Source organism: Chanodichthys erythropterus, chromosome 10, assembly GCF_024489055.1.
Source record: "Chanodichthys erythropterus isolate Z2021 chromosome 10, ASM2448905v1, whole genome shotgun sequence".
In the NCBI taxonomy this organism is placed as follows: Eukaryota; Metazoa; Chordata; class Actinopteri; order Cypriniformes; family Xenocyprididae; genus Chanodichthys; species Chanodichthys erythropterus.
The window spans coordinates 46,906,663-46,919,546 of record NC_090230.1 but is presented as its reverse complement, the minus strand read 5'-3'; the positions used below and the strand labels follow the sequence as shown (position 1 = coordinate 46,919,546).

General features: G+C 38.3%; 2 protein-coding genes across 3 annotated transcripts; both read right to left on the bottom strand.

Annotated features, from left to right (window-relative positions):
* Positions 1–107: 107 nt before the first annotated feature.
* Positions 108–4,784, bottom strand: stoml3b (stomatin (EPB72)-like 3b). 2 transcript variants are annotated; one of them, XM_067397965.1, is made up of 7 exons: positions 4,681–4,784; positions 3,015–3,118; positions 2,068–2,140; positions 1,676–1,758; positions 1,026–1,229; positions 774–908; positions 111–580 (listed from the first exon to the last, which is right to left on the bottom strand). In XM_067397965.1, the coding sequence occupies exons 1-7, from the start codon at positions 4,733–4,735 to the stop codon at positions 392–394; spliced, it is 843 nt and encodes a 280-aa protein (XP_067254066.1). In that variant the 5' UTR covers positions 4,736–4,784; the 3' UTR covers positions 111–391. The 2 variants fall into 2 exon arrangements, with proteins under 2 accessions (XP_067254067.1, XP_067254066.1); XM_067397966.1 differs by lacking the exons at positions 1,676–1,758; positions 2,068–2,140 and having other exon boundaries at positions 108–580.
* Positions 4,785–6,071: 1,287 nt separating this feature from the next.
* Positions 6,072–12,765, bottom strand: proser1 (proline and serine rich 1). Its single transcript, XM_067397963.1, has 12 exons — positions 12,249–12,765; positions 12,048–12,113; positions 11,899–11,967; positions 11,699–11,793; positions 11,512–11,605; positions 11,308–11,418; positions 11,134–11,217; positions 10,928–11,006; positions 10,656–10,748; positions 8,473–9,901; positions 7,507–7,654; positions 6,072–7,343 (listed from the first exon to the last, which is right to left on the bottom strand). The coding sequence occupies exons 1-12, from the start codon at positions 12,291–12,293 to the stop codon at positions 7,218–7,220; spliced, it is 2,439 nt and encodes an 812-aa protein (XP_067254064.1). The 5' UTR covers positions 12,294–12,765; the 3' UTR covers positions 6,072–7,217.
* Positions 12,766–12,884: the final 119 nt, after the last annotated feature.

The following is a 12,884-nucleotide window of genomic DNA, read 5'->3' as shown; positions in this document are numbered from 1 at the left end:
GTTTTCTTCTTGGGTCCTAAATGACGGGTTCTTTAGGATGAAGAACAGCTGAAAGATACTGTCATTCTCATTTGTAAAAATGACTAAAGAAATTCTGTTTTTACTGTAGATTTTATTTAATTTCATGCATACTTGTATAAGGTGGCATTTGAAAATTGCGTAACACGTTGATATATTTTCTGAAATATGATATTGTATTTTTTAAATAAAGTCATTTGTAAACCTTAAGTTGCATCATTATTTTCCAGTTAAAGATATATGACATCATCCCCCACAACATGAAAAAAACTGAAATATGTTAAACATGGCACATAAGAAAATCAAGTAAAAATTTCTAAATGAATGACTAGTAAACACTTTGTGTAATATAAACTTTGTGAATATTCAACGTTCATTTCTTCATAAAGTGACTCATGACATCCATGGGCAGAGGGAAGATGATGGTAGAGTTCTTCTCAGCTGCGATGGTGTTGAGAGTTTGGAGGTATCTGAGCTGAAGGGCGGATGGAGACTCTGCGATCACCAGAGACGCCTCCTTCAGAGCCCTGGATGCATTCATCTCTCCCTCTGCTGCAATGACCTGCATTATCACAAAACACTCTGTTAGGGTGTGGCATCACATGCAGAGCTAGGGCACACCGAAATCAAATGTTGCATGTTGTCTGGCTGGTTTTTCCTTGGGCAGGTAAAACATGAATTAAAGTTGGTGTCATTTTCTTGAACATTAAAATACATTAGGACATATATTAGGAAGGTGTGGCTGTAATGCTCACTTTTGCTCTGGCCTCACGGGCAGCCTCGGCCTCGGCTGCCATAGCTCTCTGCAGCTGCTGTGGTAGTTTAACATCTTTAATCTCCACTCGCTCCACCTTAATACCCCACGAATCTGTGGCCTCATCTAGAGACATCTAGTAGCAGGGAGAAGAAAAATTGGATACACTTTCAGTTTTATCTACTTGAATTAGACCTGCAATTATAATTGATGCACAATTGGGGGAACCATTATCTATTTTTCTCATGCTCACCTGCATATTGTGGGAGATGCCTTCTCGGTCAGAAAGGACCTCAGCCAGGTTCTTGGTCCCCAAGACATTCCTCAAAGTGGTCTGGGCCAGTAGGCGGGTGGAGTAATCCGCATTGGACACATTTGCCACTGAGGCAACAGGATCACTTACACGGAAGTACACAACACCATCCACAGAAACTGTCACTGAGTCTTTGGTCAAGATCTAAATGCAAACAGAAATGAAAATGTGGCAACTTAGGCTATAGTCTACAACAGTTGACGGGTCATTTAGTTATTTACTTCTGGCTGAATTCAAAAATAGCATGTTTCTCCCATATATTTATATGGCACAAATAGTAAAAAATAGTTTGCCAATATGCTATTCCGAATTCAGTCTTAAAATTTGCGTTCAAATTCATTCAAATTTCATTCAGGGACGAATTGCTTTATGAGTGAGTCATTGAATCGTTCGCGGAAACGATTCGTTCGAAAACTCATTCGGTTATGAACGTAACGTTGCAAGGATTCATGTGGATTCATATATCCACCTTGACTTTGTTTGATTGGAACTATTTTTGTTGTTGGTGCAAGAATAGACAAATTAATAGGCAATTTTGTCTGTTAATCAATAATAACTTATCGTTTATTGCGTATCTATTTTTACTTTACCTCCTGGGGAGGGATGTCAAATGAGACGGTTCTCAGATCCACTTTGACAAAAGAGTCCGTGCAGGGGAGGATGAAGAAGATTCCTAGACACAGGTGACATTTTGGAATTATACTATTTTGAATTATATGATCTGTGTCATACAAATTGATTCACTACTTGTTCTAAACTGACTCTGAGTTTGAGCTTAGGTAACTGTTTTAAGAACAAGTTCTGTAAATGTCCTCAGCTGGTGTAAACAATTTGAACATGTACATATCCGGGGAACGTCCAAGGCAAACATTGACAAAAGCTGGTGTTACTCCAGTATGTTTAGCTTTGAAATACTGAATCTAAGATCTGAAAGACAGAAAGTCTCTTACTATGTTCTAAAGTACTAAACGTTCTTGTTTACCTGGTCCTTTGGCTTTTCGAGCTGTTATTCTCCCCAGTCTAAATATGACAGCGCGCTCATACTCTTTCACAATCTATACAAAAGCAATGAAACACATAAAGTGCGTTATAAAACATTTGAACAATACCTGAAGGGTGTAAAACAGGCATCTGCTTCCTGTTAAAGTGCAAGACTTGTAAGATCAGGAAAGTATTTAGTTATCATCTTATTTTATAAGATTGATTATTAAAATTATAGTATTAATAAGTGGTCATGAAATACTGATAAGAGTTTTAATTTTATTTAATAAATTTATTTTATTATTTGAGAAGAAAGAAGAAGCTGTGTGATACCAGAGTCACGAAACCAGTACGGAAACCAGCCATCAGGGACAACAGCCAATTACACAGTTTAATATCAGAAAAATTTACATTAACAGAAATAATATACATATATATGTGTGTGTGTGTGTGTGTGTGTGCGCCCATAATTTTTCCAAAAATTGATGCACCTCTTGATAGAAATAAATGAGATCAAGACAAGATTTTGTATTGACAATGCAAGAGGTCAGCACTCTCCTTCAGCAAATCCCAAAGACTTTCAATGAATTTAAGTCTGGTGCCAATTCATGTGTGAAAATGTGAAAATGATTCTTCATGCTCTCTCTCCCAACCATTCTTTCACAATTTGAGGCTGGTGAAACGTGACTTTGCCATCCTGGAATATGGCCATTTGTGTGTATATACTGTATATATATATATATATATATATATATATATATATATAAATATATATATATATATATATACATACAAACATAGTAACTTTTATTAACTTAGTAATTAAAATGTGAATAAAAACAGAATATCGCAATGATACTATTCTGTTTTGGTTCCATAGAGCCTAGTAATAGTAATAAATATTAATATAAAGATTATCGGTTTTCTTTGTCCTATTGTGGTTCATACCTTAATGCTTATGAAAATGGTTATTGGAAATATTAAGATGCTGAAAAATGCAGAGATAATCACAAGGATCCACCCACAGCAACCCAAACCACCATTATTTTCACCTGCAACAACAGAAAACTGTCATTCTCACAAACAGCACATGACTAACATGAAAGTAAATACAGAGCCAAATTATATAAAAAAAAGGAAGTCAAAGTGCAACGGTTGACTGCTAAACTTAAAAAGAGCAATTTATAGATGGTTTTGTTTGCAGAGGTGCTCTCTTTCTAACTAGCAACTTATCCATGACACTCGAACCATGAACCACATCTTATCTTTTACCCTTAACCCTGAGTAAAAGCACTTTACACCAAAACATTCAATACCTGTGCCTCACTGGATAGCTCAGATAAATGTGTCACCAGGGAGACACTCTTCATCATAAATCAGCTCTTGATGGCCCTTAATGAGTGAGTGGGTGAGCACTGGCTCACAAACCCTCCTATTACTTATCATATATGTAAGCGTGATGGATAAGGCTACTCTAATTTTACCATACACTCTGCACAGCCCAACAACCATCCAAGGCCTTGTTTTATGCCGTCTATTGTACTCATTCAAGAGAAACATTAAAACGTGTGTGTACATTCTCCACATTTGACTTATCAAACTCACATGCAGTGTTGTGATTCAGTTCATGGTAATAACTTTATTGATCAACTTTATTGATTATTGTATGATACAGTCAATAGTCATAGGCTATTTTGTGTCAAAATGTTCAGAGCAATCTATTAACCTAAGAGAAGAAATCATGAAACTATAATACATGCTCAAATGTTTTCCGCTCTTAATCTGATGTGATTATTCAAATCAGAAAAATGGGCCAACCCCAAAATGCTGAAAATGTATTATATAATATATATTATTTTTTATTATATGAAGACTTCAGATGCAAAAGCCTCTAAGTGCCATCTGAAATATAAGTTCCATCTGAAATGTTCTTCTAAAATAAGCATTTTTATCAAGCTTGTATGTTTATGTTCAGTTATTTCACTTTTATAGCAATGAAAACGACCTATTAATTGCCATTAAAGTGGAATTACTGAACCTGAGGCTTTTGCACCTGAGGTCTTCATATATATATATATATAAGACTTCAGGTGCAAAAGCCTATGTATAAATGTAAACTGATATTTTCTACTGACACACTACAGCAAAAGATATAAATACCTGGCTTAAAACTTTTTTTTCTTTCTTTTTTTTTTGTGTGAAAATACTAACATGCCTAAGGCTTTTGCAAGTATATAATATATAAGTATATAAATAAAATAGCAATCTTAGTTAAGCTTTTTTGTCTGTTCCTGGTGATTATATCTAAACAAGATCTGAAAACTAAAAATATCACCAACAGCCATTTGACGATATATGTACTGTATATTTCTTTATTTCTCTTTCCTCATGCGGGTTCAGTTGTGAATCGGTGTGGAAAATTGACTGCTTTGCAAATCAAACTCTAATGCAAATTCTATAACTCTAACTAATGATAGTTAAGGAATACAACTTAAGTCAGTGGCAAACCATAATATACTCAGGTGCTGTAGTAGTTTGAATTAAGATTATGATACAGTAATATAGTAACATTCTCACAGTACAGGGACAGAGAAAAAGGGAAAGAGGATCTTACTGATTAGATTCTGCTTGCTCTGGGCACCTCGCTCCATCTCAGACTCCATTTCCATGTGGTTGTGTTGCTAAACAGGATGTGTAGAAGACAGTTCTGGCTGTGTGGGTAACGGAGAGATGTATTTCTACTGCTAAAGCACTTCCTATAAAGGGTGTGGCCTTGCCTACAATGCAATTAGAAGATCATTTACAGAGCATAATGGTCTTATGACACCATCCAATGTGCAATATCTAGCTGATGTTTTAAATGAAGCTGTTATGATTATTGTGATTTCTCTGACAAACAGATCCATGTTTTGTTTCTTCAGCAATCAAGCCAGTGTGTTTCCTCCTAAAAACATTTGAATGCACTTTCCAACTGTTTTTTTTTTTTTTAAACATTTCCTTGTTTTACTGTTATCAAAAACAATAAACCATATCAGCAAATTATGAAACAGCGTGGTAGGTAAATCAGTAAAAGAATTCAGATGTAATATTTACTGCTTTTAAACTATGGGGCCCAATTGTTTTTTAAATGCAAATTTAATGCAAATAATTTTTAATGCATTTATAACTATATTTACTATATAAATATTACCTATGTATTGCCTATATCTAGTCATGTGAGGATTTCCATTCATGATTTACAAGCAGGAACTTAGTCATAGGTAGTATTGCATAAAGCTAAGAAAAAGGGAACAAAGGGTCAGGTGGAAACTAGTCGTAATGGCAGGAGTCTCATGATTCATGACGTGAAAGAGAGTAAAGTTGTGATTTCACTACTGATATGTGGCTAATAGTATGGGCTGGGTAAATCAACGTGAAAATAATCTGTAATATTTAATATCAGTTCTCTAAATAGGCTCACAAGCAAAGACCTCAATTTACCTTACCAGGTTTCTCTAACATTCAAAAAGGAGAAATCAGTAATACAATGCAAACATCCTTACATTATTTGTGGTAAATTAATATCACTTTTCTAAATAAAAACTATAGCAGGAAACTAAAACTGACTGTGTTTCACAATTTTTTTTAATAATAAATGCAGGACAGAATCCTGGTAACATATCTATTTGAATTTGGTTTTGTCTGTACGTGACTACCTGCTGTGGCTATTGTGGTCATTCTGGTAAGTCCTGAACTGACAAGTGATATCACTTCTAATAAAAAAATTCAGAATAAAGACAAACAACAAAGAAAGTCTAAGAAAAGAGCTTTTATTTCATTAGGCTCTTTAACATACTAATCTAAATCTACCATATTCTTTATTATATTTTATAATATATAAATGGAAACAAATGTGAGTAACTCAGACTTTGAGATCTACATATATTGTATACATGCAAAGTTCATGGTTCAGACCTTAAAGGGTTAGTTCACCCAAAAATGAAAATTCTGTCATTTATTACTCACCCTCATGTCGTTCTTCACCGCAAGACCTTCGTTCATCTTCGGAACACAAATCAAGTTATTTTTGATAAAATCCACTGATTCGAAACAAATTATTCGTGTTTTAAAATTGGCTATCACTAGATATTGTGGAATAAAGTTGCTATTTTTGGTGCACAAAAAGTATTCTCGTCGCTTTATAATATTAAGGTTGAACCACTGTAGTCACATGAACTGTTTTAAACATGTTTTTAGTAGCTTTCTGGGCACTGAAAAAGGGAGTGTTATTGCTGGCAATGCAGGCTTCACTGAGCCATCGGATTTTATCGAAAATATCTTATATATTTGTGTTCTGAAGATGAACGAAGGTCTTACGGGTGTGGAACGACATGAGGGTGAGTAGTTAATGACAGAATTTTCATTTTTGGGTGAACTAACCCTTTAATATCAACAAAATTGCACAACATTGTAAAATTTGTAACACTAAAGTCACTTTGGAGTTGAAAAGCAACTCAGTCAACTCCTATAGAGACATCTGCACGGTAACTTGGGGAAAAATAAAAACCAGAACAGCTACAGTACAAAGAGCAAACATCTAATTTACCCAATCTCAAAGGGTATTTACATGTACAGTAATTCACAAACATCTAAAAGAAAAATGTCTGCTAACTCACTACTTTCATGAAACAAAACAAACAAAAAAAAAAACAGTAAAATTTAGACACCCAGACTATTCACAGTTCATCTACTGGTGTATATTTAAAATTAATTTTAGCAATTAATTTTAGTATTCATTTTTCAAAATGATCACAACGCTTAAACAGAGTTAAGCCCTTATTATTTCTACCCCCCCCCAACCACCTCTCCAAAAAAATAATTATAGTATCCATTTCATTCTTTCAAATACATGACAACAGTCCAACCCTCAGAAGTAAATCAAAATGATGTTCTGCTAATGCAGAGCACTATACCACAAGTTTATGTTTCGATCTGAGACATTTGAATTTCTTCGACTGGAAATGAATGGAAAATAGAGCTGCCACATTAGTTTGCCTGAAGACACGCCTTTTTTCATGCAGAGAAGCACAGTCCACAATGTTCATCATTGTTTACTCACTCGCACACACCTAGGTCACAAGGTTTTTGATATGCCTGTCCTCTTATTGCGAGCTACTGCCATCCCAGTGATGGGTGCAGGCCAGGCTGCAGAGGGAAGCTCGAGCCAGCAGTTGCAGGGTAGTTAGTGAATCCATTCGGCTGGGGAGAGTAATTGTCCAGCGCTGATGCTGAGTGAGCCTACAATCGAAGACAAGAAATTGAAATTAGAAAATTCTTCTAAAAATCTTGCTCATAATCATAACAACAGGTATAATGATAATAGCCAGTGGCCTATTAATAATCAATTAGCAGTCTGCAGTGTCTGATAAATGTAGATAGACAGACAGCATGTGTGCTCTACCTGCAAAAGCGCAGATTGCATGGCAGAGTTGTGTAGACCAGAGAGGGCAGCAGGGGATGCTGTAGTGGAGAAGCTGGGCATCCCTGGGGGAAAAGACAGCAATCCTGGGAAAGCTGCACCTCCAGGGGCCTGGAGACTTCCAGTTAGCCTGAGTAACACATTAAGCAACATTACGGAAGGCTTATAATAATGCAATTCAAATGATATTGTCACAAAGAGAATTACTTTGTTAGGTAGTTTCAAAAATTTAAAGTCAACTGTGCAATCTGAAACACTATAGCAAATGACATATGTGCTCACTACAATAACACCCCTTGACAGCAATAATTCACATGTGTTATATGTTGATGGGAGACCTGCTATCTGAACTTAATCAGCCATATGACCATAAAATACTCTAGTGGTTATGGTTTATTTTGATGGTTTTACCATTTCTTTGAGAAAAACATATTACTCAGATAATATGAAGACTAGAAGTACAGACTTTGGACTTTTTCTAGAGAGCTTATCAACTGGAAAACGTTTGACATAACATGTTCCCATTGACCCACCTTACTGACTACTGCCTACACAGTCCTTCTAAGGCAGCATCCTAACTTAGATGAAACCTTAAAAGTTGCTGTATACACAATTGATTACAGTAGTTTTTGCCATTAGCATGTTGCAAAGCTAACAGTACAATACTCTAGAAATAGAAATAGATAACAAACAAGTGCTGAATAAAATAGTCCATTTGTGATTAGATTGAACTATTGTTATTACTTTTCAGTACGGATTGAAATGCATGCATAAACATAATTAGGCATCCTACATTTTGGAAAAGCCTTTGTGTAGGATAGTGCACCTATATTGCTGGCTAAGTGGCAGCTCACTAGATTTTCAAACAGTAGTTTCCATATTACAGACAATTCAGATGATCATGTAATGAGTAATTAAACATAATAAAAAAAAATAAAAAAAACATACCCAGCCTGGCCAACTAGAGCAGGGTTGAAGTTAGAGCTGAATGCAGAGGCGAATCCAGGAAGCACAGGAGAAGAGGAGGGGACTCCTGCTGCAGCGGCCGCTGCGACTGCTGCCGCCTGGAGAGGTGCAACGGTGGCTACTGATGAAGAGGCTCCCTGAAGCCCCATTAAGGAGGACAGCACTGGACTACCTGCTGCAGGGGGCCCTGACCCTCCAAAACCTGGGAAGCCAGGGTTTGCGCCAGGAGGAAGACCCGGGAACACGGAGGGAGCTGTGGTCAATCCTAGGCCAAACGGGGAGGGAGTGGGAGCACTAGAGTGAGCCAGGCCAGAATATACAGATGAGACCGGAGGAGTAGGAGTGGATGGGGTGGAAATGGAGGACTGGGCTCCAGAAAAAGGAGACATTGCTGTAAAATGTGGAGCAGGGCTGCTTCCAGACTGAGAGCCCAGAGCCGAGGAAAGACTGTGCAGTCCGGCTACAGAGCTGGGTAAAGAAGACTGTGGCGAGGCAGCGCCATGGGCCATGCCCACAGGTCGGGAAAGGACAGCAGAGTTAGACATTACTAGAGAGCTAAGGGAAGGGGTGCCAGAGCGGGAGGGACCTTTGAAAGCGGAAGGGACAGGACTGTTGCTTCCACTACCTCCACCATGCCGGGCCATGGAGTTGGCATGTTGCTCACTAAAGAAAGCAGGACTACTCATGGCTGCCTGGGAGGTCAGTCCTGGAGAGGGCTTAGGACTAGGAGCAGCAGGAGCCACTGGTAATCCTCCAACACCTTGCATGCTGGGAGTTGAGCGTCCAGGAGTGAGAGAGGACATTCCTGAGGGTGTGTAACTACGAATAACTGAATGTGACTGGGTAGAGGGAGTGCCAGGGAATGGAAGTGCTGACTGGGAATCTGAGGAAGGTGGGTAACCCTTCTTTGAGGGTAATCCCATAGCTCCATGAGTAGTCAAGGGGTCGCCAGTCACCCTGGGAGTAGGTGTGAGGCCACCGGAAGGTGTTTCAGAACGGGGCGGATTGTGGAAGGGAGAAGGAGGGATGCTTGTACTCGGCCCGGGTGTACCACAGGGTGTTCCAGATGGGGTATGACTTTTGATGACTGAAGGGGTGTTTCTACCAGAAGGGGCCATGCCAGGGAACGGAGAAGGAACTGGTGTAGTGTGGCCACTGGAGTTAGAGGAAACTTGGGGAGAGCCAGCTGGGACAGGTGGACCTTTGATGACTGAGGGTGAGGGCGCAGGAGTTGGGGAGGGGGTCACAGGGTTCTGGGATGGGACCATGCCTGGGAAAACTGGAGTGATTGGTGTGGTAGGCTGAGGCTGGGGGGTGACAGGAGTAGATGGGGTGGAGTTATGAGGAGAAATAACAGGTGTGCCAGAGATGCTGGAGGTTGGATTTTGTTGATTGACAGGTCGGCTGTAACCTGGAAATATGAAACAATCAGCACAAAGAAATATTAAAAGGAAGAAAGCCCCATTAAATTTAGACACAGGCACCACATGCATCTAAGTTTATTAGTGTTAGACGCATTAGAAAGAAAGCAAGAAAGAATTCAGGAAATGTCCCAATCTTCTAGCTGCACCATAAGATGCGCAATGCAGCAGAGCAAGCATTCATGCTTTAAACATTGGCTGAAAATATATGACACAGTGCCCCCTTGTGATAAAAGCATTTAGGCAAAGAAGCGTTCTGGATTCAATAAGAAATTTCCACTCCTCCCCTCAGTTTGTAAAAATACTAATACTTAATACTAGCAAGTTATATTCAGTAACTCCATGGACTTTTAATAGGGAGTATACTTATAACGTTAAATTTAGGCATATTACCAAGTCTAAAACATTATCTTCTACCTAAAGATTTAAAAATTGTATTTTGGTCAGAACTTTGCTTTCACACATAGATTCCGGAAAATCTGAAATACTGCTTAGTGAGCATGACAAGTTACAATAATATGCATTCTAGAATTTGTACTCTCTATAATCAGTTGTAGCAAATGGAAATGACCAGTAAAGATCAGTAAAGAATGCCCTGGAGAGAGAGTTTTAAGCATGATCATACTGCATGCTATAGGTGCTGCAGGCAGATTTAGAGCATGCCATGGTGAGGTAGCGTCTACATTGCCGTCGCAGCTGGTAAAGGCAGCACACAGTGCTAGCAACAGCAACTGCACATTGTACCTGCCAAATTGGGGGTGGCTCGATAGGGTGGGGGTGGCACACTGGCAGTGATGACCCCACCCAATGACACCAGACCTGCGTTGTTGTACGCACCTGAGCAGCATCCAGAGAAGAGGGTAAGAACATTCTGCATCCACTTCCATATTGTACACAGACACACTGCTGGCATATACATGGTCTACTCCACATTTCTTGTCCATTAGGAAGATAATTTCCCAAACAACTTATCTTTTACATTTTTTCTTTTCTAATCGGAAGAAAAAGGGCCTTACTTGGAGCAATGGTGGCATGTGGCCGACATGGGGGAATAGGATATGGCACAGGTCTGTGTGGATTGTATGTTGATGGTGACTGTTGGAAAAATAGAAATAGATGCAATAAAAGGGCAGATAACGTTATGATATCATAGAGACCTATCCATTATCCAAGATAACATGACGTTCTTTGCCATTAATTAAGCATCAAAAGTAAAATATACCGGTTTACTTGGTCCGAGTATGCGCGCAGCAATACCCTTTCCATCCAGGGTTGAATCCTCTCCATCCTTTTTGGCTGGAATTCCCTTGAAAGTTTCAATAAAAGCCACAATTAATTTAAATGGACAAATTACACAGTATGCATTTAAATATATTTATGAAGTAAAGGGGCTCACAGGGAATGTTCCAGTGACCTGGCTGGGTTTGCCTTTGGGATAAGGGTTCCCTGGGATCATCCCACAGGATGAAATCATCGCCACTGGAGCTTTACATCCCACTTTACACACCTGAACAAATTACAAACATCAAGTGCATTAAAATCCTCATTCATTCAATACAATCTAGAAGCTTCAAAATCCACTTAAATGAGAAAGTTTTACCTGCTCTAGGATTCTTCTTGCACGTTTCTTCTCAGAGAGGTGAATACGGAATGCGTCCTCCACAGGACGGTAGTTTTGGGCATCAGAAATATTTCTACAAATATACATTATATATTGCATTGCTTGAATATATTTGATTTGTATGGATATTTGCCGATGCGTTTAATTTCTGTTGAGTGTAACTTACAGAGCTATGAGTTCCAGTACAATAATTCTGTCCTTTGAAAATGTGAAACAATTAAGGATATTTGCAGCCTTTGTTGTTGGAATTGCAACCATTTTCTGCAGACAAACACACACACAAAAAAAAAAAAAAACATGTTGTGTGGTTAAATTTTGTCACAAAATTGTGGATTACATAAAAAAAAGAAGCAGAAGAATTCTTACATGTTGCAAGGCTTTGACAGCCTTTATCTGGGGCTCTGCCCAGGAGAAGTATTTTAAAATGTCAATCACCTGAGGAAGGAAGTTTGACAGGTAAGCAGGTGTAAAATACTGCAGAATTACCATTCCATGGTGTTACTGTGTCAGCATACCTGTTCACTGGAGAAATACCCATGAACCTGTTCTATAGCTTTGATTCGTTGATCTGTCAAAACACACTTCAGAGCAAAGAAAAATATGACAATATTAATGTTATACTTTGTTTGCTTATTCAATAATAATAATAATCAACCATACTGATCACCACTGCCTCCTTTCAGAACAGATCAATTGTTCTGTTAAATAAACGGTACCTTTCTGATTTCGTCCAAAACGATATCAAAGGATTTCTTGTCCATCTTCTTTGTCGCTGCTCTGATCACTGTATTGGTTATCAATCCCTCTTACAGCATCTCAATGACAATCCTTCATTCACCTGCTGATAGGAAACTTCATGCAGTAACCCCTTTTAATTATTTACAGCACTGTTGTTTGAATTCATCGACTTTTTGCATATATCCTTTTAGTGAATCCAGAATCTTTTCGAAAAGGTTCAGCGGGTGCAACAGAAGGCTGGCGGTCTCTTTAAGTGCAGGCTGGCATTATTGACATGAGGAACAACAATAGTACGGTGCTAAATCCACACACTCTTCATATGCATAATTCTTCACAGACATGCAAGTCTTTTAGCATGCTTGTACAATTAAAAAATTCGCTAGAGTGATTGAAGATCATAGTTCACGCTCTAATATTGCTTATTTTGATATAGCTTCGCAGTTTGTTGCGGTTTAGCAGAGATGCTAAGGGCTGCAGTTCGTGTGCGACTTTCTTTGTCAGGACCCCGACATGAAAGAGTGTTTCTAAATGCGCCTCAAGAATTGGACATTTTTATTTTTAAATAAATGGCATTTTGTAAATTATTTATAATTTATTAACTATATATTAACTCT